This window comes from Ylistrum balloti, unplaced genomic scaffold (assembly GCF_031769215.1).
Source record: "Ylistrum balloti isolate Yb309-2 unplaced genomic scaffold, AGI_CSIRO_Ybal_v1 Utg370780, whole genome shotgun sequence".
NCBI classification, from domain to species: Eukaryota; Metazoa; Mollusca; class Bivalvia; order Pectinida; family Pectinidae; genus Ylistrum; species Ylistrum balloti.
The window spans coordinates 679,257-702,581 of record NW_026782456.1 but is presented as its reverse complement, the minus strand read 5'-3'; the positions used below and the strand labels follow the sequence as shown (position 1 = coordinate 702,581).

General features: G+C 36.1%; 1 protein-coding gene across 1 annotated transcript; it reads right to left on the bottom strand.

The window, feature by feature from the left end:
- Window positions 1-1,310: 1,310 nt before the first annotated feature.
- LOC132558320 (uncharacterized) lies at window positions 1,311-22,606 on the bottom strand. The gene is made up of 18 exons (XM_060222867.1): window positions 22,544-22,606; window positions 13,779-13,991; window positions 13,376-13,473; window positions 13,023-13,166; window positions 10,956-12,732; window positions 10,702-10,795; window positions 10,330-10,491; window positions 8,995-9,156; window positions 8,473-8,733; window positions 7,195-7,479; window positions 5,033-5,110; window positions 4,291-4,518; window positions 3,506-3,670; window positions 2,796-3,131; window positions 2,469-2,562; window positions 2,114-2,157; window positions 1,944-2,047; window positions 1,311-1,439 (listed from the first exon to the last, which is right to left on the bottom strand). The coding sequence occupies exons 1-18, from the start codon at window positions 22,604-22,606 to the stop codon at window positions 1,311-1,313; spliced, it is 4,437 nt and encodes a 1,478-aa protein (XP_060078850.1).
- Window positions 22,607-23,325: the final 719 nt, after the last annotated feature.

The window sequence follows — 23,325 nt, the reverse complement described above, 5'->3', positions numbered from 1 at the left end:
CCTAGATAAATAGCACTTATATTTTAAGAGAATGTTAAATTACATTTGATAGTAAATAAAAGACACACTAAATATCATCTGACGCTGTGCGTTTATAATTATACTCGCGTTTTAAATAACATTACAGTGCAGGTGATGGCGTGGGCTTTATCAGGCTAATTGTCGGATTCTAGTAAAGGATGATCCAAGAAAGGACTAACTTATAATTCAGTGCGTTGTTATAATCATATATCGAGTGCCAGTGAAATATGTGTTATACAGCTGACTGCGGCATTTAAATATTGGTGATAATTTCTCTTGCAGACGTACTAAACATTTAAATAAACAAGCGATACTAATTTCTAGAAGGCAATAGTGAACATATAAACTGCAAAATATAGAACACACCGAATGAGATATGCCGAGTGTACAGACTATAGAGAGAGCAAAAGTTTACATACACCTTAAGTTTACGTCCTAGTGTTGACATTTTAATTATATGTTGTCGGCTAGTTAATGCATATAGATATTTTAATCAAATTCCACTGAAGTTGGTGAAGGCCATGTTTGCTGTTTGCTAAAATTCTAGGCAGTTTATATTAGGTAACCATGTTAAAAGTTAATTTATTATCAGGCATTATTTCTTAAAACAACCAACAACACATGATTTGTTTCCTGAAATAAGTAATAGTGTAAGTTGTAAAGATGACTTTATGGCCATGTTCAAAATTTCCTCACTACTGTATCTCTTTGCTTTAAATCCGAGACATTGTCTTAATTTAATTATATATATTTATCATGTTCCGGAAACTGTTCAAAGGAGGTATACGTGTATTCGTTAAAAGACGTAGACAATTACTGCTTAACCATTCTTTGTATACGACTGTGACATACTCTCAAGAAGGCACCATCTTTACTTACTGCCTCTTGGAAAAGGTTTACCTCGTGCCAAATTACGTTTTGTTCGAGCTAGATAGCCGATATAAAATGCTTTAAACTGAAAGGATCCTTGTAGATCTTTCAATGCCGGATGGTCAACCAAATTATGATAAATCGATTTCGTTTTCTTACCATTTGGTTTAAAATTATTTGCCATGGCATCTGCAAGAGAGACGTTTGATATCAAAGCAATGCGCATGAAGTTGGTTTACATCGGTATATAAAACGATTTATTATTTTTCATATCACAGTCATCTTTCGTTTGTTACTCCTGGTTATATACAAAATATAGATATATATTACTTTAAGTGAATTGCTTAAAACCTGTATGACTTTTTTATATGGACGGATTGCCCCACTTAGTGGGAGTGTCACTCATTGTTTTGTTTTCCTTACTGCAACTTCGCAGTCCATGAACTGAACATTTCGTTAAGCGAATCATTCCTAGATGAATTGTTGCCTCCCTGAAAGTCAGCCATGTGGCGCTGTAGTTCCGCAAGCTTCTGTCGGATTTCTTCCTCCTAGAAAATATTAAAATTTAAGTCTGACAATTCTCTGCGTTCATTAAACATATTAACAGTAAAACGGATGTACAGTCAAACCTATCTGCAAAGACAACTCAATGAAGAAGGGAAAAGTGGTCTTTATGTCTATTAGTTTCTGTAAGATTCCTAAAAACAACGAACAAGACATATGTTGCTTTGAGTTTGTAGCTAATAAGGGGGCTTGTGCAAGTATTAGTTTGTTGACTGATGCGGATTCTTTACAATACATGTATATTTCACCATTATTAGTTCATATATACGTTTATTTACGAAAAAAATAATGATTTCTTTATGTTGATATCGTCATTTACAGTATTACTTTAGGTATAATAATTTGCATAGCTCTTTCCTAGATATTAGATAGTGTAATTAACACTAGATGTGATGCTTATTATTATTGTATTGTAAAACCGCTTGCTATATGTTGCTATTGGGTGTCCAACCTATCGTCATTATTACATAAATATCAGCAATATTTACCACATTTTCGTTTCCCTTTCGGATTTCCTCTAGGATGTTAGTACGAAGCGCGTAGAAAGATGCTTTAATGGCAAGTTCTTTGGCGCGGGGTCTGGTATTTCCGGCTCGTGATGGAGAAGTTGAGGTCGATCTAACATTTCGACCTGGTGATCGTGATCTTGCCCTCTCACGATCAGACCGAGCGACCAACAGTGACTCTCGCTCCATGTCCATCCTACAATAATATCGTTTTATTTCTTAACAATATTTAAATGTATAACAAATTAGATTCGTACCCAACTAATACGTCTAATTCATGATAGTTGCCACTCAAATTGTACAGAAACACGCTAGCTTAGACGACCGAAATATACTTGAAATGTTCGTGAAAATAACTCTCTTAGCCAAACCACTATAGAAATACGATGCTGATTCCAATTTGCTTAGTTTAACCATAATTTTTGTTCTAGTTAGCATTATCTAAACAGGCGGCTCTTGTTATCTATGGAAAATGTGAATTCACATGAAAATATGTTAACACCATACCTTGCCGCCTCAAGTTCCCTTGCTGATATCTCTGCTTTACCTATCATCGATGCACACATTTGATCTAGTGATGCTGCTAGGTCGTCGAAAGCACCTTTTTCAAAATATAAAAAAAATTAAATCATTGAATATATTTGTTCACGATTTGGTTTGTTTTGTGGTGTGAATACTAGTCATGTAGCGAATGAAATGTCTATCCCGTGGAAAACAGCCAATGGTAGTGACAATTTAGGTCAATGATAAATAATGATATGGATTATTTTGTAAACTTTTGAAGAACACAGACAATAGTTTCGACTACTCAATTTGTAATTCTATGTTACTTACTTTTCATTTCTGTTTCGACGCCGATCATTTCGTGCTGAAGTAACGTTGTGTTGTCGAGGTCCTCGCTTAGACTTTTGTTAACTTCCGGTTGTTCGTTCAGGATCTCATTAAAGCTCTGTTCGCTTTCAATGAGAGCTTCCCAGTTGCGTCCGATACTCTTTGCTGCCTTGGCCATCTTTCTACACATGGTGTTAATGTGACGTAATCTCTGTATCTCGTGGTCTATATCGTCATTGAGTGTCTCGTCCACACGTGCAGATTTGTCTTTCATCACTTTCCAGTAATGTTTGAATACGTCCATCGTCCGAGACCGCCAGGACCGGTGTCTCTTATAGGCTGTAATAGAAAACACAGTAAACTCGTAACAATGTTCATTTGGTAGAACCAGATTTGTTGTGTATTTACTACAATGAAATATATAAAGTGTGACGTCAGTGACAGAGTTTAAAGATTTCTTTAAACTTGTTTTAACTAAGGAATACGCAATCAATGTAACTTGTTAGACGGTATTTAGGTGATAAACACACGTACTTTTTAGCATATTCTTCATTATTATATACACTTAATATTATCAAAACAAGTAACAGTAGCGTGTTGACTGGACTCAAGTTAACATGCACGAAAACATCGTCAGTTTAACTGCCAAAATTTAACAGAATCGAATTTAAAAAGACAATTAGAAGTTCATTTACATCTAGCCATGACCTCACCTTCTTTAGCACAGGACATTATTTCGAGTTGATCTTCAGCAAATGAAAGATCTCCATCCTCTTCTGGTAATTTCATGCGTTTGAAGTCGTTGATGGCTTCTTGCAGTGTCTCGGTTTCTGTCAATCTGCTGGCCGATCGCATGTTTTCCCTCACCATACCCTTCACTGCGTACGTGTCAAAAACAATGAAAATGGATAAGTAACAAAATGAAACTTTTGAAGTTTAGACAATGATGTTTGGTGTTCAGACAATGTTCACACGGAATACCTCGACAAAGTTACAAATAAAAAATTAAAGAAATAAATAGATATGTGTTTAGGAAGGATAAACGTCATCTGCTTAATCGACGACACTGCCATAAGCGTCATGCAACGTTCTCAAAAATAACAAGGTTAAAAAGAAATGAGAAGAATATTTCCCAATAATATTAACGTGTCAAGTCGAAGAACAAAGTAGACAGTTTCAATTAGAATAAGAACAGAAAACAATGTTAACAATAAACAAGAGCATGTAAAAACAAGGAAAGGAGCAACGGAACAGGAAAGCGCATACAAAAAACGTACATAAGTTTTCGCAATTGAAGTAATTAGCCCAAAGACCTTTCAAACTTTGATATCACTGAATCAATTATCCGGCATTGTATACTGTTTGGGTACATTTCGATAGATTAAAAAAGGTCGATTCATATTTGATAGCTTAAAATGATTAAACAAAGCATGTCGATATTTTGTATTAAATAGTGTTGCTGGCTATCGATGTGTTGAGAAAACCCATCATAATCTACCTTTAGTCATGTTCTCTTCTAACTCCAACTCCTTGAGCGCGTCTTCTGCTGCTCTGAAACTTTCTTCAGCTTCGCCCTTCGCTGGATTTCTCTCGTCCTCATCATCGTTATTGATAGAGCTGTACATGCTTGGCACTGATATCCTGGTGGGAGTGGTCTGTATGAAGGAGTTACCTTTCTTTGGTGTACTCGTGACACGATCAAGCGGCTCCCGGGGAGTAGACGTTTCTAAAAATAAAAGACATGCGGGTAACACTATCACAGTGCACTGGAGTAAAAGTAATACCTCAGTAATGTGTTATCACGTGAACAAGCCATGTGTGATTTAATATCAGAGCCTACATATGTCAATATCGTGAACACTGGTTAAGTTGTTCATACCATTGACAAGGTAAATGTACCAATGAGTTCAACAAAATACTTTTAATAAAATCATGATGTAAAAGCTTTGTAGTCTGTTACGTCTCTCGTGAAGATTGCTTCATCAAATATTTATGAAAGAATACAAACAATTTTAAGATTGGTAAGTAAAACTGAACGCTAGAATTACGCGAAATATTGCAGTAGTGTACTTAATGATGTTGACGAATTCACCCCATATATTGTCCTCTGATATTAATCTATTTTTATTAAATTTTATTTAATTTCAAAGAAAATTAAAAATACAACTTGCTGGAATGAATAGCAAACGCTGCTGATACCATTACCCGGGCGGAATCTATTACGTAACTGCAAGCTTTACCTGGTGAAAAATGCAATCCGCTGTCGTCTCGAAGTGTCTGCATACCACTATCTCGCCCTAGGGATCGATCTAGGTTGACTACATAAGGAATCAGTGTTAATCCGTTAGAATATATGATGACAGGATAATATGGTATTTTAGAAGAGATAGATATTGACATTAAATATACAAGTGTATGGTGGGATTAGAATATACATATTAGTCTTCCATTACCCGGACATACCAGTATCGCTACCGTACATGAGAAGCATTTTAATTACATTTCAACAGGCACTTCCTCGGGTATACCATGATAATCTATTGCCTTTAAATATGTAACAATTATTAAAATATCAATACTGGTTACATCTGAATATGTTTCTATATATGATTATAATTTCATTAATAACGACATATTTACACATTTGTTAAAAACTTTATTTACATTCTAATATCAAAGATGTTTAATATATTAACAGGTATGCACACACAAATATATATAACTGTGTTAAAGACAAATCATCAATGCGTTATATAGCGTTACCAAATATTAATATTATCTATCCAAAGCTCATTGGTACATGACATTTAACTTATGTAATACCCTGCTTTGCACTTGAATCGAATATACCATATTAAGCCTGAATCATATCGAAAGTACTTAATACCAGCTTGGGACATTTCTATTTATCAGTATCGGACATGGTAGAAAGTTATTGAAATTAATGTCAGCCGAAGAACGGAAATGCATTAAGTAATGTATAATACAAGCGAGATTCGAAAGAAAACCGAGAAAAAGTGTATTTCAATTTTTTTTCCATCTCCCGTTTCGTTCGATCTTGACATCTTTTACATGTAGCCATCGTATTATGTCATTTGAGGCTTTATCTGTAGGAAAACATAATAACAGCATTTAATTCTTACAAAAAGCAGCTTGAATTAACATCTATATTCAATGCGTTTAATCTAAGTCCGTATCTTGAGGAATCATTCCATTTTAACTGAGACGATTGGGTAAATGTGACATCTGATAGGTGGGACAAATATTTTCAACTAAATAATTACTGTATTCGTATACAAAATCTATTGATCCTATTACAGTTCTTTAGATGGTTATTATGTAACGTTGAAATATATCATTTGGCTCAAATTTAAAGAGCAATTCCTATAATCACATAAGAGATAGGATCAACTTCACTCAGGCTTAATGAGTGTTATCAAAAACACCAAACAGAAATAATGTATTTATAATGTGATGGAAATCTAAACTTTGGAGCTGTCAACTTGATCTATTTTTTGTTGTTTTTAATACTAGTTATGATTAAGCTGAACTAATGTTGACTACTGACAATCTTGTTGGATAAAATCACGCTGTAAACATTTGTTAGATGAGGTGACTTGCGGAGCAAGGTAGCAAAACATTAGCTCTACATCAAACTCACACAAACCACACAATACTTTATAAAACAAGAACTTTTGTGGGTAATTTTCGATGATTCTCATTGATATTCCGCATACCGTTGATATGATTGTTCAAAAAAAGAGTTTATATTGATTGAGATATTTATTGTTTGTATGGATTTTTACGACTTTCACCGAGTATTTCACACCACAAAAGCTACGTTTTAAACAGTGAACTGAAGTCATAGCGCTACATGTTAACATTGGATGACGGTGGTCCCAAAACATTGACGGAGAAATGAATGACATCGTTAGACGGATGACAACGAATAAAAGTGACAGAAATTAATAATTTAGTCATGAAAATGAAAATAATTCATGGTAAACAATAGTACACTAATGGAAATGTGAATGACATCATTTGATGGATATCAACAAATAAAACTGACAAGTTCTGACATTTTTACCATGACAATGAAAATTCACTACAATGTATGTTTCAATGTTTACAGACAGCGCTCGAAGTTCATTGATGGAGAAAACATCGACAACCAGATAAACATGAATGATAAAACATGTTACCCAAATGAAAATGAAATCAAAGAAAAAAACATTGGATTTCATAAATGACAATAGAAATTAAATGAACAACTATGAAGAACCTCGTGATAAATGCCTTGACCTTTAGCTCCCTACTCCACCTAAGTTCTGGCACGTGGTTGTCGAAATACCAGGCTTGCTTTCATTACAAATAGCCTTTTAATACAAAGCGTCATCCTTACCTACAGTGTTTAGATTTGGAACCTGTTCTGTCTGGGTGATGTAGATGTGAACTCCGCCAGAACCGTTCAGCTCTATTTGCTCCGGCCGTGAACTAGACTGTTCTGTCTGAAGGCAAGCGTCTCTTGTTGTATTTAACACACATGGTGTTACAGAGTCTGATGTATTTAATTGATCAATGTCATCATCTGCCTCTAAACTAATGATACTATTCTTTTCATTTTCTTCATTCTCCTCCTTCTCCTCGACCGTTTTGTTTTCCTCCCGGCTATCCAGAATGTCGTTCTCTATTTGTATCATATACAATGTCACACGAAATGCAAAAATACTAAAGGAAGACAGCTTATATGCTTATTAATGTGATGAGAAAAAATGGATTTGATGGGGAAATAAAACTGAAAACTGGGATATTTTCACGGTGTTTGTAATTTTACCTTTTTCGAGATTTCAACATGAATGGTACGATGATGTGCCATCATCCGGAAAGCTAATACACTCCATTAGTTTCCAAAATTTAGTAATTTTTAACCAATTTCAATCAAGAAGACATACAATCATACAACATTTAAAAAAATAAAAGAACTGTCAAAGCGAGGTATGATATGAATTAGTGTGAAAATATCCCAATACACAATGTTTTTGTTATGAATGTAAATGGATTTATTGAATATGAATGCACTATACATACACAAAGATGAGATATGATATGTGAGATCAGTGTGTTTTTCGGTACAATCACAAGCCCAGTCAAGGTAACTGCCTTGATGTATAACGTCATTTGAACGATCATTCTTTAATATTAAAACTTTGTCTTCATGTAAAATATTTGTACAGTAGTAGTAGTATTAAATTGAGAATAATGGCAAAAACGTGGTGAACTGGCCTTGTATTTGTAAGTGACAGTGATTTGGGGAGATAAGATGTAAATCACAACGTGACACAACATGGATAGTCACGTGATATGTTAAACACACATATTTGTTGTACCTTTACATGAATAGTTGGTTGTACAACCCCCTCTCATGCGACAGGTGTTTCTACCTGCACAATCAGGTATTGCACGTGTACGATATGTCATTGTCTCTGAAATACAACCATTAAAGATAAACTCATCTGGTCACACCAAACAGCAGGATGTGTTATGAATATACATGAAGCGGCAATTAAGCAGTTGGATAAGGTCATTCATAACTTATATAATTGTCAATGGGTTAATTAAGCGATACAAGCCATCTTTATGTAACTTATGGTTATATGAACGTTCCATATCGGTGACTCACCTACTGACGAGAAGTCCGGTATGGGGAGCTGGTCGTCCTGTACCACGTAGATATGCAAGCCTTTGTTCCTGCTCACAAGATGTATTGGGGCAGTATCATTTAAGCTCCTGTTACCTGTGTCAAAACTTTTGTTTCCCGCGTCCAAGCTCCTGTTTCCCGCATCAAAACTCCTATTTCCGGCATCAAAGCTTCTATTTCCAGCTTCAAAACTTTTGTTTAGAGGTACTTCGACCACAGGTTCAATACGTTCTTGCTTCGGAACTAAAAAGCAAATGTTACAGATTTCCAGTAAAGTAACTTTCATATGTTCAGTTGTTAAATAATGGTTGTATTATTGTTTATAATTTTCACAAAATCAAATCTCGAAACGGTTAAAATATTAGGGCTGAATTAAATTACGAGACCTTTGAAATAAATAGGATCATAAAAACACCTAACTGCTCTTTAAAATAAATGCCGGTTGTTTAAACATATGCTATGAATAACTGTAGCACTAACTTATAAGATTTTTCGACGTCATACCTGTTCTACCCAGCACGTTGGCGAGAATGTCCTTTGCTGAAGTTATGTCGCCATCTTCCTCCTCCAATCGTAGTGCTCGGCATTTATCTAGAGCCGCTTCTATAGCTAATCCTTCACAGGCCCGAGTTGCTCTTCGCAACTCCTTTCGACATATCATACGCTCTGTAAACACAATAATTGCAATTAGATTGTGATTGCATATAAATCAAATATATAAATAATTTGTATGTTTTTGTAATTCTCAATATCTTTATCGGAAATAGAGTCAATTTCTAGATCTTTCAAAAAATCAACATTCCATCGTTTGATTTATTAAATTTTTTAAATAGATTGTTTTGCAACGCTTTCCCCATTATCTGTCTTACATGTTTTGGAGAGTAACCCCTTCCATGTCATAAGCTTAAAGTTTTTCAACATGCAATGCGCTGATAATTATTTTTATTACAAAGGTCAGTCGACTCATGGGAAAAAGTTGTCGAACAAGGAGGAGAAATGTGCCCACTGCAAATTCAATGTGATATGGATAAAAGAGTAGTTGTTAATCTTATAACGATGCACCGTAAACATTTAAAGGGTGTATTGAATTCATGTCAAGCAAACCATTGTTTTACATACTCATTTTCCCACCTGTAAATGACGAAACAAAATATATATGACTAGATGGCAATCATAACTGCCAAAACGTTGACTTCAGCACATAAAATTGTGAAGCATTTTTGTTTCATACTTAAAAATGATAAGTGTCAATTATAATTTAACAACTCAAAACCAATTAAACTAGGGATATTGATATCAAAGGAAACCTGAAACACACAAGGACAGTAGCTAAGCGTCGTTTGCCTCATAAACATTCGATTTAGAAACCGGAGATAAATTCAAACAATGCCAGTCCTCAATGGACATGAGACATTAGGAGAAGTCGACCTACATTTGGGAAATAGGCTATAGTTCGAAAGGAGAATTCGATAATAGCATTTACAAAGTTCTGTGAACCTTTGATACAGTGTGGCCGTCGTCATTCGGCATCTATTACATGAGTTCCGTGTAGGGTTGGTAGATGCCCATGGTATGCTCTACTTTTCTAGTGTAGAATATCAGTGGAATGGAAAAATGCATAGTGAATGAGAAATCCAGTCGTAGTGAAACCTTACACCAGAAAAAGAAGTTTTGATGATGCGAGAATTCCTCCAATTTGCTGGCATGTAAAATGCAGAAGAATATGTCGCTTTAACTGTGGTTTTAACAAAGGAGACGGAAATATCAATGTTTTCTATGGATAAATACTACATGAACAAGAATATATGTTATGATATTTCTGAATGATTTTGTACATGCCTTCCTCAACTTCTAATTCTCTCAACACCGCTTCGCCATTGGCAATTTCGGCCGCCATTTTCTCTGCGTTCACCTCTCTCATTCGTGTCACCCATTTGAGAACTTTTGTTCTGTCTCTCTGTTTGATTGCCTGCATTAAACGTTGAGTCAGCCGCATTTGCTCTGAAAGTAAGACGCTAACATGTATAATTTGTTTATAAAATTTTATGTACATATTAGGTTACGTAAATCGTCGATATATTGAAACCATGATATTGTTAAACTCAAGAAAGCTTTATTAAGATTTTGTTTTTAGGTTCATGAATTATCCAAATAATCTCCAGTTGAAAAGGATCAGCATGATTGTTCTCATATCGCCAATGAAATACGTACTTTCTTCCTCAAGGGCTCGTAGCTCGTCCAGTGCCTTCTGGAAAAGTTGTTCTTGTTTCATCTCTATTTGTAGAGAGTCCTCTTTAGAGACAACCTGAAATAGCATTCCATACAATTACGTATTACGTAGCATTCAAAGTTAAGTTGAAGATGATATAGTACGATTAAGTGCTACAATGTCTCAAAAGTAAAGCCCACACTAGGAAGTATAAAAGGACCGAGACCAAATATATCTTTTTAACGAACAGACATACCTCGTATGTAAAAACTCTAAATGGAACTTCATCTGTACGGCCAGACGCAAGGATCTCCACTACACCTCCTGGTGGCCCCGTCCGCACGTATCCTTCCCAGAATCGTCCGTCCGTCTGCTTCAGCTGACATTCAGGATGATCTTTCACTGTAATCATTCGAGCCTCTGGCATCGCCAGGGACACTTTGTGTACCTCGTGTGCCAGGAGGTAGAAGGTACGCGGCGCCTTAAGCCTGTATCCCAAACACCAAGTCGGTGCGGGGGTCTGGATTGGAGACGGCATTCCAGTTAGTGTAGGGAGAACAACATCAATGATTTTAACGTAAATAGGAATCCCTTCAGAACTGGAGATATTTGGCGGTCGTGCAAACACTGTGAGTTTGTATGATCCATGCTTAGGGAAAATACTTGTAATGGTTACAGTGTCATCCTGTGTGTCACACATGACGTAATTGTCGTAAGCCTCTTTCTTTAGGCCTTCTTCAAATACAAGTGTGGCAAACACGTACACTCCAGGGGGTCTCTTTATATGCATTCGGAACTCACCTGTGACAAGGTTACTTATGTATGATGGCCATGGATCTTCCTCGGAAAACCCTAATTTCCGGAATTCGTCGTTTGGTCCAAGATGATTTCCCTCTTCAATGTCAGGAAAAGGCTTTGTTTGTATTGGTTCGTCTTGACAGCTTACAAGGTAACTGCATGCCGGTGCAAACCTGGTTTTCTTATGTCGCTCTTTAGCAAGAACATTCAATGAATACTCGCCGGGTTCTGGCAATCTCAAGTTGATAGCCATTTTACCGTTTTCTATCGAATGCATGATATGTCGGTTAGAAACAGGTTCGTCTTTTTCTCCACGAATAAGGTCATGACGGAATTCGAGGTCTTTTTGTAATGTAAATTTTATTTCAGCATCTCCGTCTTCAGCCTCTACTTCGCCTTTTTTGTGTGTGACAGCGGTCATCCCCATATCCTTAGTGTCCTCTCCTGGACCCCATTCCTGTCTCATATTTGGTGGTAGAGGTTTGCAGCTGGCAGATGTTCCAGTACATTCTATAATGTATGTAACTAACAGTGCATGGTGTGTTTCGTTGGTTTCGCTTCCGTGTAACTCGAACAGGTACTGACCTTCGACTGGACACCTGATTGTTGCCCTGATATCTCCTTCATCGATGTCGCGCTCTAGAAACACGTATCTATCCAAAGTGTTTCGCGACGAAGATGCAATCTCTCGGCTCCCTTTGGATCTATACAATTTATACACAAATGCCATACTCTTCTTCTTTTTCATCCCCAGTACAAAGGTGACCGTTCCGTCAGGGCAGTGCACACGACACGTAGGATGTGACCGAAGATAAAGATCGTGCCTGAAGAAGTCGGATCTTAAAGCCGCTGCGTCTCTGGCTTCTTCGTATGTCAGTGGTCGTGCCAACAACTGGAATTTCTCGTCATCCGGAAAATGATCGTAGATAAACATTTCTGGATCAGTCAAGAAGTAGTAATCCCTGAACCTAACATGCGTCTTAAATGTTCCCCTGTTTTCACGCATGGCTCGACGCTGGCTGACTTTGCCATTCTCGTCTTCGATCAGCCGCCAGTTGTTTTTAAGAACGCCATACGCAGCTTCACAGATCCAGCGGACGTCCATCACTCGCCACTGGCCGTCCAAAAGAACTACTGTCCATGTCTTTTTCTGCTCCTTAAAGTCATCTCCTACTTCATACTTGATAGTGTTGCGGACACACCCCGTCACCGCATAACATTTCAATCCAGCGTGTCTACGAGAGAGAAATAGAACTATAAATTGTCGGAAGCTATTATGTTATAATGTGATTACAAAATGTATCGTTGACCTCAATCATCTACAATGTAATACTGTGCGATACAGAGAAGAAGCCATAAGCATACAGTCGATATCCCTGACAATACTGTAGAATAACTGATAAGTTATTTTACGATACTCAAAGAAAATACATGTGTTTTAAAGCAATCTAGCTAGGTTGTTTACAGAATTTAAGCGAAACGTTCGATCCTTGATAAACCAAATGCAAATGACAGAAATTCTTACTTGCAAAGAATGTGGAAAAGTTCATCGTAATCGATTTCACGTCGTCTCAGCTTCCACAGGTACATGGCGGTCGATTCTGCGTGACTCCATGTGGACCTTGGGAGATCTCTGATGTAATCATCGTCCAGACACCGGGCAAGCCATCTGTATGAGTACGCATTAGGTGGAAGGAAATCAAATGACAATTTTTGACACCTACATATCCGTCAAATAACAAAGACTGCGAAAGAAATCGAAATGCTACATGTTTCATAGTTTAAACGTCAACGCTTATAACATTAAAGGTTATGTCGCGTGTCTTGTGAACGTTCAATCTATGAGGTAAATGCACAGTGCCCTTCAAGGGACATTACCTTGTAAGTACTCTTGCTTTCTCCACGTCTGTCTCGGCAGGTCGAATTAGGAATTCCACTAATAGCGCTATACGATGGGTTAGGTAGCTTGACCCAGTCTGGCAGGATAGAAGTAAAGTTAAGTGTTAAGCGATATCCATTATACTTTGTCTTGCGACATCTTTTGTCTGTAATTTGATGAAATTTTGAAGGCACGGAGTAGACGCGATGGACTTTATTATGTTAACTTGTTCAAATAAACAGGAATACGTTCTCGTTAATGTTGCAATTACGATTTTTTTCCAGAACGAGTCTTTTTGGCTGTTTTGTAATTGTCAGAATGTTTGATATACCAACTGTAGTTTGGATTGTTCTATTGAAATGACTGAGATAATTAATAAAGCATTTTTTCATGCAGCTTTACCTCGAGCGCATGCGTATCCAGCTCATCTAAAACATCTTCGTCCAAAAGTGCGTCTTTTGATGTGGAGGGGGGACACGGGAGAGAACTACCATACTCGTCTTCCGGTGGTTGCCACTTCAGTTTGTGGTACACTTCCTGTGCCTCTCTAAGCAGCTCTGGGGTGGGTGGCTCTCGATAAAACCCCAACTTCCTCAAGTGTTCTTTCAATTCATCCTGCTGCAAATATTAAATTCGAAAGGTCATCTTGTCCATTCAGTAATTTGTCTCATTGTGTTCAATTTCCCTACAGGCGTATTACGTAGTAGTTACAATTACAGATATACCAACAGATATACTGACATCCGGACAGACAGCAACATACAACTAATATACAAACAGACAGACAGACAGACAGAGTAATAATGAAATAAAGAGAGAGAGAGAGAGAGAGAGAGAGAGAGAGAGAGAGAGAGAGAGAGAGAGAGAGAGAGAGAGAGAGAGAGAGAGAGAGAGAGAGAGAGAGATTTTCTTCAAGAATTATTAGGGAGATCCTTCATTATTTAAGTTCGGACGGGACATAGCTGGAGTTGAAATTTAAGAAAAAAAGATCAAACAAAACACATCGACTCGTGAAACTCATTCAATCACTTTTGATTATGGGAATACGGAGCAATTTAGCTGACAAGATTAACATTTGAAGTTCAACGTGCATGTACTGTAAATGACAGTTGTCTGGGTTCAAAGAAAATTACATAGCAAAGACTACAATTAACAGACATGTAGTCAAGACACGTACACAAGGGGGAAGGGGGCATTTTGAAATTTGATGAGTTCCATCAGCCAATGAGCGACTGGAATTGTGTTTTGTCTGCTTCAGTCCCTATCTAACTTATCTAAATCGAGATTTGGTAAAAAAAAATGTGCACTCTTTGGGTTTGCATATATAATTTTGTGAGAAATGAAAGAAATCTGCAATTATTTGGCTTCATGAAAATGCATATATTCAACACATTTCAATACATGTGAGGCGGATTTAGACAGGTGTAAAATGTCGGAGTTTTTCCCTAAGTCGTGGTTAGTTTCTGTTGTAAACTTTCACATATCAGATAGGGATTCGATCGATCGAGATAATTTTTTTTATCGTCTGTCATCGATATAAATGTATTATAAATGCAAATTTTCTTTAATACATCAGTTTTCCATTTAATGTGTTTAGTTGATTAACTGATGGAGTATACCATCTCACTAATGTTTTATAAAAACGCCATATACATTTTATCGTCCAATTTAAAATACAAGCGAGTTTTGTGTAAATATTGCTCGTTGACTGTTCTACTTTGATTTTATACGTTTATTGGCTGGACCAACTATTTAGGGCACAGTTTTAAAGGTACGGATCAATGACGGTATTGACTGAGCTGTCGCACCTGTAAATGTATGTCATAGTCAGAAATACTCCAATCAGTATCGATCAATGACATTTTGTTTCAGATATAATATACAAATCAAGTAATTGTTCTATTTTGTCGGTTTTACAATTCTATACAGCGCGAACCCGCCGACTATCTCACAGACAAATCTTCTTGTAGTACAGACAATTCAATTTACCTTATTTAGGCTTACGTAGTCATGAAATGAATTAACGTGTGTACAAGGTAGGTACTTCATGTTGGATTGAATTACGTTTCACGATTTCTGATTGTCTAATTAAGGAAACGAATATTTCATTAGCAGAAATACTGAAGATTTTAATGGTCCATGAATAAAAGACATCAGTTCAACATTCCTATCTGGTTCATTATTTATCTAAGCTTTACATCTAATGCAAACCAAGTTCAGGCCCCACTTGTATAAAACATCTCAACTTGAGATTTCCTCAAGTCGAGATTTTCCTCAGCTGATATCTCCTCAAAAACGGCTTGTATAAAATTTTCTCAAGGAACAGGAGGAAGGCATCGGCTAGGATGTCCTGAAATTCCTTGAGAAATTTTCATACACGATATTTTCAAGGAGATATAAGCTGAAGAAAATCTGGGCTTGAGGAAATCTCAAGTTGAGATGTTTTATACAAGTGGGGCCAGGTCTATTGATGTTTTAATACTTAGACGGATAAATATAAAAATACAAATATGTTGTTTTCTTATAAAGTCAAAACCTTGTAACAGTGTCATGTTGTTGTGTACTGTACAGTCATAAGTCGCATCAAAAGTTGTTTTTTTATAACATACAATAATTGATTTATGTAAACAATTTGTTTCAGTCACAAGTTTTTTTGTCTTGTAATATCTATCTAACAATGTTGCAGTGAAATACCGACATTTTTAACTAAGGAATATTTATATGTCAATCAGTTTTGTCCACTTTTGAATTCTTTCCAAAAGGACTAAAAAAATTTTAAGAGAATGCATTCTGAAACTCATACCTATTTTTTGCATCGATTGGTAACTACGGTTGATAAGTATTGAAACGATTGCAATGTCCGTCATTATATAACAATCTTACAACATATTCAAATATTTCATTCTGATACCAAAAAATACTTTTTTCCCGATACGTGAAAAAGATTTAAGTATTTAAATCGTCATTTTGTTACGTTTCAAAGCCTGGTTAAGCAACAAGTCATATGAAAGCACGTGTTAACGATATAAACGTAATTTACGATCAAACGTTAGAAAGGTAAATCACTTAGGATTGTGCACAGTTTGAAAATTAATTTCAATCAAAGAAGGTCTTGTTTGATCTTTTGTGTTTATAATAGGAGATTAAAAGATTAAATTAAAAACCCTACAGCCTTGGTACTGATATGTAAATTTCAGTTATTTTAATCCAATAAAGTCGATTTAAAATTGGTTATATAAGCATGTTTGTGGCGTTGTTCGTGAAGAATGATCGGATTAGAATATACCAATCGCTACACAACTTTACTCAACAGTAAAACTGTTAAAGGATATTTCAATGAATGCCGTGTTTGCCTTTCTGGCAATGACACATGTGACATATGTAAATCCTGAAAACTCCTTTCAGACGATAAACGCTGATATAGTGATATATGTATGTGTACATTCTGATTCAATGATGCTTTCCCCAAAAATATATATAGTGTTATAGAATTGTGATGAAATATTGATTATTAATGAGGGTTTTCTTGGTGTTTTATATCCTGCTTGGTATATAAATCAGAAAGGAAAACAAGTGATAGAAAGTATGTTTAACTAGATGCAGTCGCACGTGCTTGATTGATTCTATAAGAGAAAAACGTTTTCACGAGTTCGACAGTTTGTGTATTTAGCTTGTGTAATATATATAGACCAATAAAAGCTTCTTATAGCACCTCGCATACTTTAAATATTTAATTGAATTCCTCCAGGGAGAGATCGATAGAGGGCTTTATGTACACCTGATCTGCCCCCGGATACAGATACGTACTCTATTACCTAACCATCGACCAGTGATCCTTATAACAATAGGGCCACTTAATGAATTAAAGGCCATGTTTAATAAGTTATTAACAAGTTTTGATTGAATATTGACCTATACAAAGCCACAGGTCTCGGAGAGTTATGAATAGGTTCTATTATTCGAGGTAAACATCGGACTCCGGAACCCCAGAGCAACATTCGCTGTGCTAAATAAACGCGACATCCTGAGCTCAGAGTGTCGCTACTTTACTGGTTTTAAGGGAGCGATTTAACATGTAAATAAAGATTACTCCCTCGACAATACTTTCAATAGTTTAGCGGTATTATTTCAGTAATGAGATTTATTGCGTCTCAAAAACCTTTTCACATACCGATAAACGTATGCCTCTGTATATGGCTATGTCCTCGGAGTGTCTGAGATTTATATTTACAAATACCAACCCTGCTCCCGGGAGGTGTAACGGTTTAACGAGAACCTTCTTACCAAGGTGTGCTATCAATTCTTACGTTGAGTATTGTATATGAGTATTCAGAAAAGTAATTATAAGTCCACAGGCTTAAATTAGATATGTATTTGTAATGTTGTACTGTGATTTTATTATAGAACTTCAAATGATTTACATATATAAACTTTGTTTTTTTTTGTTGTTTTTTTTTTGGGGGGGGGGGGGGGGGGTTAATATATTTACGTCAAAAGATAGGAACACGTGCCATCATCCAGAAACCCTCTCGAACACCAGCTTTATAAATATTTTGCTCCTGCGATGCATAATACACTATTATGTTCACGTGACCGTCGGAGGATACTTAAGATAAAGGTCGAGTGGTTTTCGTAAGTTTTATTATAAAAAATGTTTCGTTCTTATAAAGACGGATTGTTCCTAGCTTACAATTGCTACTTTACCTAGAAGGCATATTAGAATTGTAAAACAGATACATCGTACTTTAGAATAAGCGAAACTTTTTTTTCATCGCCAGTTTAACTACATAATGGAGATGGTATTGTTTTACTGAAGAGAGCCAGGTAGTATTTTCGATTAGCTCCAACCAAATTAATTTATTCACATTGAAAACAAAAGCTATATAATTTACAACACATATTCGAACTAATGAGCACAAAAACCTGGTAGGGAAAACATGTTTGACAAAAGACGCTCAATGCAGAGCACATATCAAAACAAATGAAGAATTGGATTTAACAGAGCCAGGTAATATATATAGCGGTTTCGTCCTCGTAGAATTATCAGCGAGAGAGAGAGAAAAAAGATAAACTTGTTAAAAGATATGTACAATCATAACGACAAAATTTATACGCGTTCAAGCTCTTTGATTATGTATGTACTATATATATATATGTGTGTGTGTGTATATATATAGAGAGAGAGAGGTGGGGGTGGAAGGGGAGGGGGGAGAGAAGGGGAGGGAGGGAGGAAAGAAAGAGAGAGAGGGTGGAGGGAGGGGAGAGAGACAGACAGTCAGAGAGCCAGAGAGAGAGAGAGAGAGAGCAAACCACGTACTCTCTTTCATCTCAGTCGCGAGGGTATTCCTGATCACGTGGTCTGGTACTTGCCGTCAAATATCACTTTAATTATGTTCTTTATGTAGTTTTTATACATTTTCTGTTATGATTCTAATTTTAGAACTTTAATGGCAGGGTATCAATAAATAATTTAAAGAAGGAAGCACAACTCAATTCGGGATCAAAGAAAAAAGTGATAACGAAATATACGTATGTTTGAATGTCTCTTGAGACAAACAGAGCTGTGCATGATAGTGCAAGAGTGGAGCTTTCTTTAAGCAAATGCTGAGAACCTTTAGAGGCGCAGACTGTTAAGAATGAGATACCATGTACTCACCAGTCTTGGAGTTTCCCGTATATCTAAATACTCATATCCCGGTATTGAATATCGTGGCGACCCATGTCGATATCGAGACATTGCAAAATTTCTTTCAACTTGTCACATATATCCTTCTATTTCTCCCAGTCTTTCTATCTTAATGCCTGTCTTATCCTCTCATACGTATATGCGAAATAATGTGTTACGGTGTAATTCATATATAATCTTTATTAAGGTATCAAGTTGGATGGTTACCGTCCTCATATCATAAAATTATCTTTCCGACTCTTCAAAGCTATATTAAATTGACGAACTCATTAGAATATTTGTCTATCAATTAAATAACTTTAAAATGCTGATCAATTGATTTGTGTATATTAAGGGTCATTCTTAAGAGCGTCAATATAAGTTGTTAAGATATACATTCCTTGTGGTATTTAGTGTTGTGCAGGTACAATGAATAATCAGATAAATTTGTAAACGTATCACTCTAATCTCCGGAGACGAAGCAGTGACTATGTTCCGGAGTCGTCACCCTGATCAACACCGGCGATATTGTATTTAGAATATAATGCTTCACAATGCTTTCCCATCATGGGACATTTAACATCACGTACTTAAACATCCTTATCGAACGTACACACTCACAACAGCACATTGAATTACACATGTACGGATACTACCTAACATGTATATCCATCTCTAATATACATTTGCGCATTTTTTTTTTTTTAGTTTTTTTTTTTAGTATACAATCATGTTTCTCTCTCTTTTGTTTCATACAATCGATCAAGTGTCATTCATGGATAAAACCAATACACTTGTGTATCAGCGTCAGCAAAGTAATTAATTATTGATATTTCATTCAAGAATTGTATAGTAACTGTGTCATACTCGAGATGGGCACTGGGTGGAATTGTCAATAAAGTATCGCATATTGTGCTAATAACACTCTGTGATATTGTTCTATGGCAGAAGCGTTGACTAAATTCACCTGCTGTTGTTGTTTGGATCTCATTTAAATGCTACGCCGTTGAAAGTTTTGATGAATTAATTTTACCAGTAAAGGCAACATGTTCCAGTGACATTCAGAGATGCCGGGTGACAATATTTAACACGTCTTCTCGCCTTTCACGGAATTCTAAGTCACTATAAATTATTCCTTCCGTATCATACAAAATCTGTTACAGTAGACTGATACACCTAGCTCGTTCTGTTATTCGTGAAACAAAATAAACGTGAAATAGGTCTAACGACAATTGGATAGTTTGTTTATTTGTATTGCAATTTTATTTGTAATGGATAAAACCAGTTATCTGCTGTTTCATATATGTTTCTGATTAAGGCTGATAACTGATATCGGTGATTTTTTCCTGAAAAAGGTAAACATTTAAAACGTCTGAACATGCGCCTTTAAAGGCAGAAATATGTAATCGAATGTTAAAACAAATACAACTATTTTTTGCAGACGTATATAGTTGACAATTCGGTAAAAAGAAGACATCATGCAACTCATACCCGTTTTTCTTGTGTACTGTGCAGCTTGTATGTGTACCTAGCCACATCAATGGTATTTGAATTAAAGTTCAAGACAAAAGGTCACACGTATTTACTAAACAAACATCCTCAAATATTGTTGTTTACAAATAGTTGGTCTGTTGGTATAAGAATAACCTTTGAAAATATTTACATATATTTTTCAACAATTACTAAAAATAAAAACAAAATAACAACCAGATTTTTAATCAACAGGTCTTTTGAGAAATAAATAAATATCTTTCTCTAGAGCGAACTGGCAGTGTCATAACCCTTACTCGTACAGTAGGACAGGTGTGTTAGTGTTACATGCTAATCACAAAGGTAAACAGTTATACAGGTATACACTTCAAATTGAATCCTGTCGAGTTCTTACTATATAATATAACATGTAGGTACTTCAACATAAACATGTCAATAACAGATTTAATTCCTTTTCCCTGCTCTTTTACCTAAACTTGTAAACATCAGGAATAAAGAGAGGTATCAAGTACATTGATACATTGATAATGGAATGTATGATATCAAACATCAAGTGCACGACTATACACAATATTTGAGTCACAAAAAAATCCCAAAAAACAATGGAATCCTGATTATATCTTGTTAAAATACAGTAACTGATATGAGCAGTACAAACAGTAACACGATACCAGACTACCTGATTATTAGGCAATCACAAAAACACGGGCACTCTCATACATAAAGGACACTTTTCAATAACAGATTTTTAATTACAAGTCGATGCATACATATTACCGCGTAACACGATATTCGCTTACTCGGAGGTCCCCTACCACAAACCACGCCAAAATACGCTCAAAGAAAGTCGGAATGATAACAGAAGTTACAAATATCGGTCATGCAATGAAAGTGAAATCCTAATTAACCATAATTACGAACAAAATGACCTATTCTTAACCAACAAGTGTAAACTCTTTTTATCAGTCCCAGAACAGGTATTTCGAAATGAATAAAACCAGGTATCAAGTTTTCATGTTTAACAACGCGGCATGTATAGGAGTTTGCACAGTTCTTCACGGTTAAACAAGCTATGTCGTTTCTGGCATTGTCTCGTGCAATATGTGTCATTCTGTCATTATTGCTTGTCCTTAAACAATACTCTTTACATGACAATGTTTGTCTTCACAATATATAAAAGAAAATTCCTTAGGCTTTTTCAGAGCTCGTGGTGACCTCTTTTGTCCGGAAACAAAAGAAAATGTACGGCTAGCACAACCTATGCGAGAGGTATCATATTCTCTTAAGCATTGTATTGGTGTTGTGATATGCGTTGTATATGAAGGCCTCAAAGCAATATGTATATATTAATATTTGCAATGCAATTAAAATACCCGCTGTATCAGCATATTACATATATATAAATGCTGATAACTATATGACAGCGATATAGTGGAATGACATTTCCGTGTAACAATATCCGAGATCCAAATTGATTTATTGGAGCTCGCATAAATAGTTTCTGTCCCACCTATCAATATTTTATATCTACAGTGTAAGGCTATATCTCGTATAAAATGCGTTGCTATATCGTTCTTCCTGAGGTCTCGGCGCCTGTCAGGGACATAAAATGCCCGGACCAGCAACATGTCACGAGATTGCTGAGAAGGCAAGCATAACCGATTGGCTCTCTCGTCACAAGGTTAACCTTAATCATCACACAAGTATAACCCACTACCTATAGATACAAACGATTTAGTTCTGAGGTCACGACCTGCTTCCTTACACTGGATAGATCGATGAACACTCATCTTGAGAAATCGATCGGTGTCTCTATAATGGAATACTGAAAGTTAACACCCTGACGATATCTTACAATCGTCCATCTTCCTTAAGGTCTCCGCTGCTAGGATATCCTGAACGTTTGCATATGTAAAAAAATATAAGCTATTTGGAACACACAGGTGCTTTTGTAAACACAAATTGTGTCATAATGTTGTATACGAATGTCTAGCTCTGGGATTATACTTACCCTATCTAAGCCGTCGTTTCTTGCATTTTTATCCGACAAGTCTTCTAGTATTAACGATTCCATAATTCTGCTTGAACTTGAAATCGATTAATACAGACACATATTCTCCAAATTCCCTTGAAACGTTTATGCACTTTTACGGCGCTTCCTTCAGCACCAAGTTCAACATTGGTTTATGAAACCCAAATGCTAATGTAAAACGTTTTTACATTTCAGAATATATACTTCAGAAGCACATTCAAAAAGATGTGAGGCATCCAAAGGGTGCTTATTTCCAGTTCGTCAACTCCAAAAGTAGAAAGACAGTTTTGGTAAAAAATGTACGGTCGACAAGGCTTTACGTGCATCAACGGTACCAGTTCACAATGGAAAACCCAACAGTTAATTGAAGGTAAATGCAATTGTAGAAACTGTGCTACTATTTAAAACCTACTGCGTGTGTATATATATATATACGTACGTACAGTAACGGTACGTTAAATCTGTGTGTAATCTACGGACGGTTGGGGGTGCCCGTAATTGTGTATTGATTTTTCAGGTATACACATCATGGAATCATGCCAGGCCAGCCCAGGAACAATGAGTTCCCTTAAGGGTATCCAAAGGTAGACAACATTTCGAAGAATTACAAACTCACTACGTTTGGTTCTTGGTCACCTGCGGAGGGGTGTGTTCACAGAGTGACAGACCAGGATGTTAAGCATGCTTTGGAGAGTTGCCAATGTTTGAAAATCATAATATATTTACCTGCACTTATAGGGTAACAACTCATGGTGCCAATT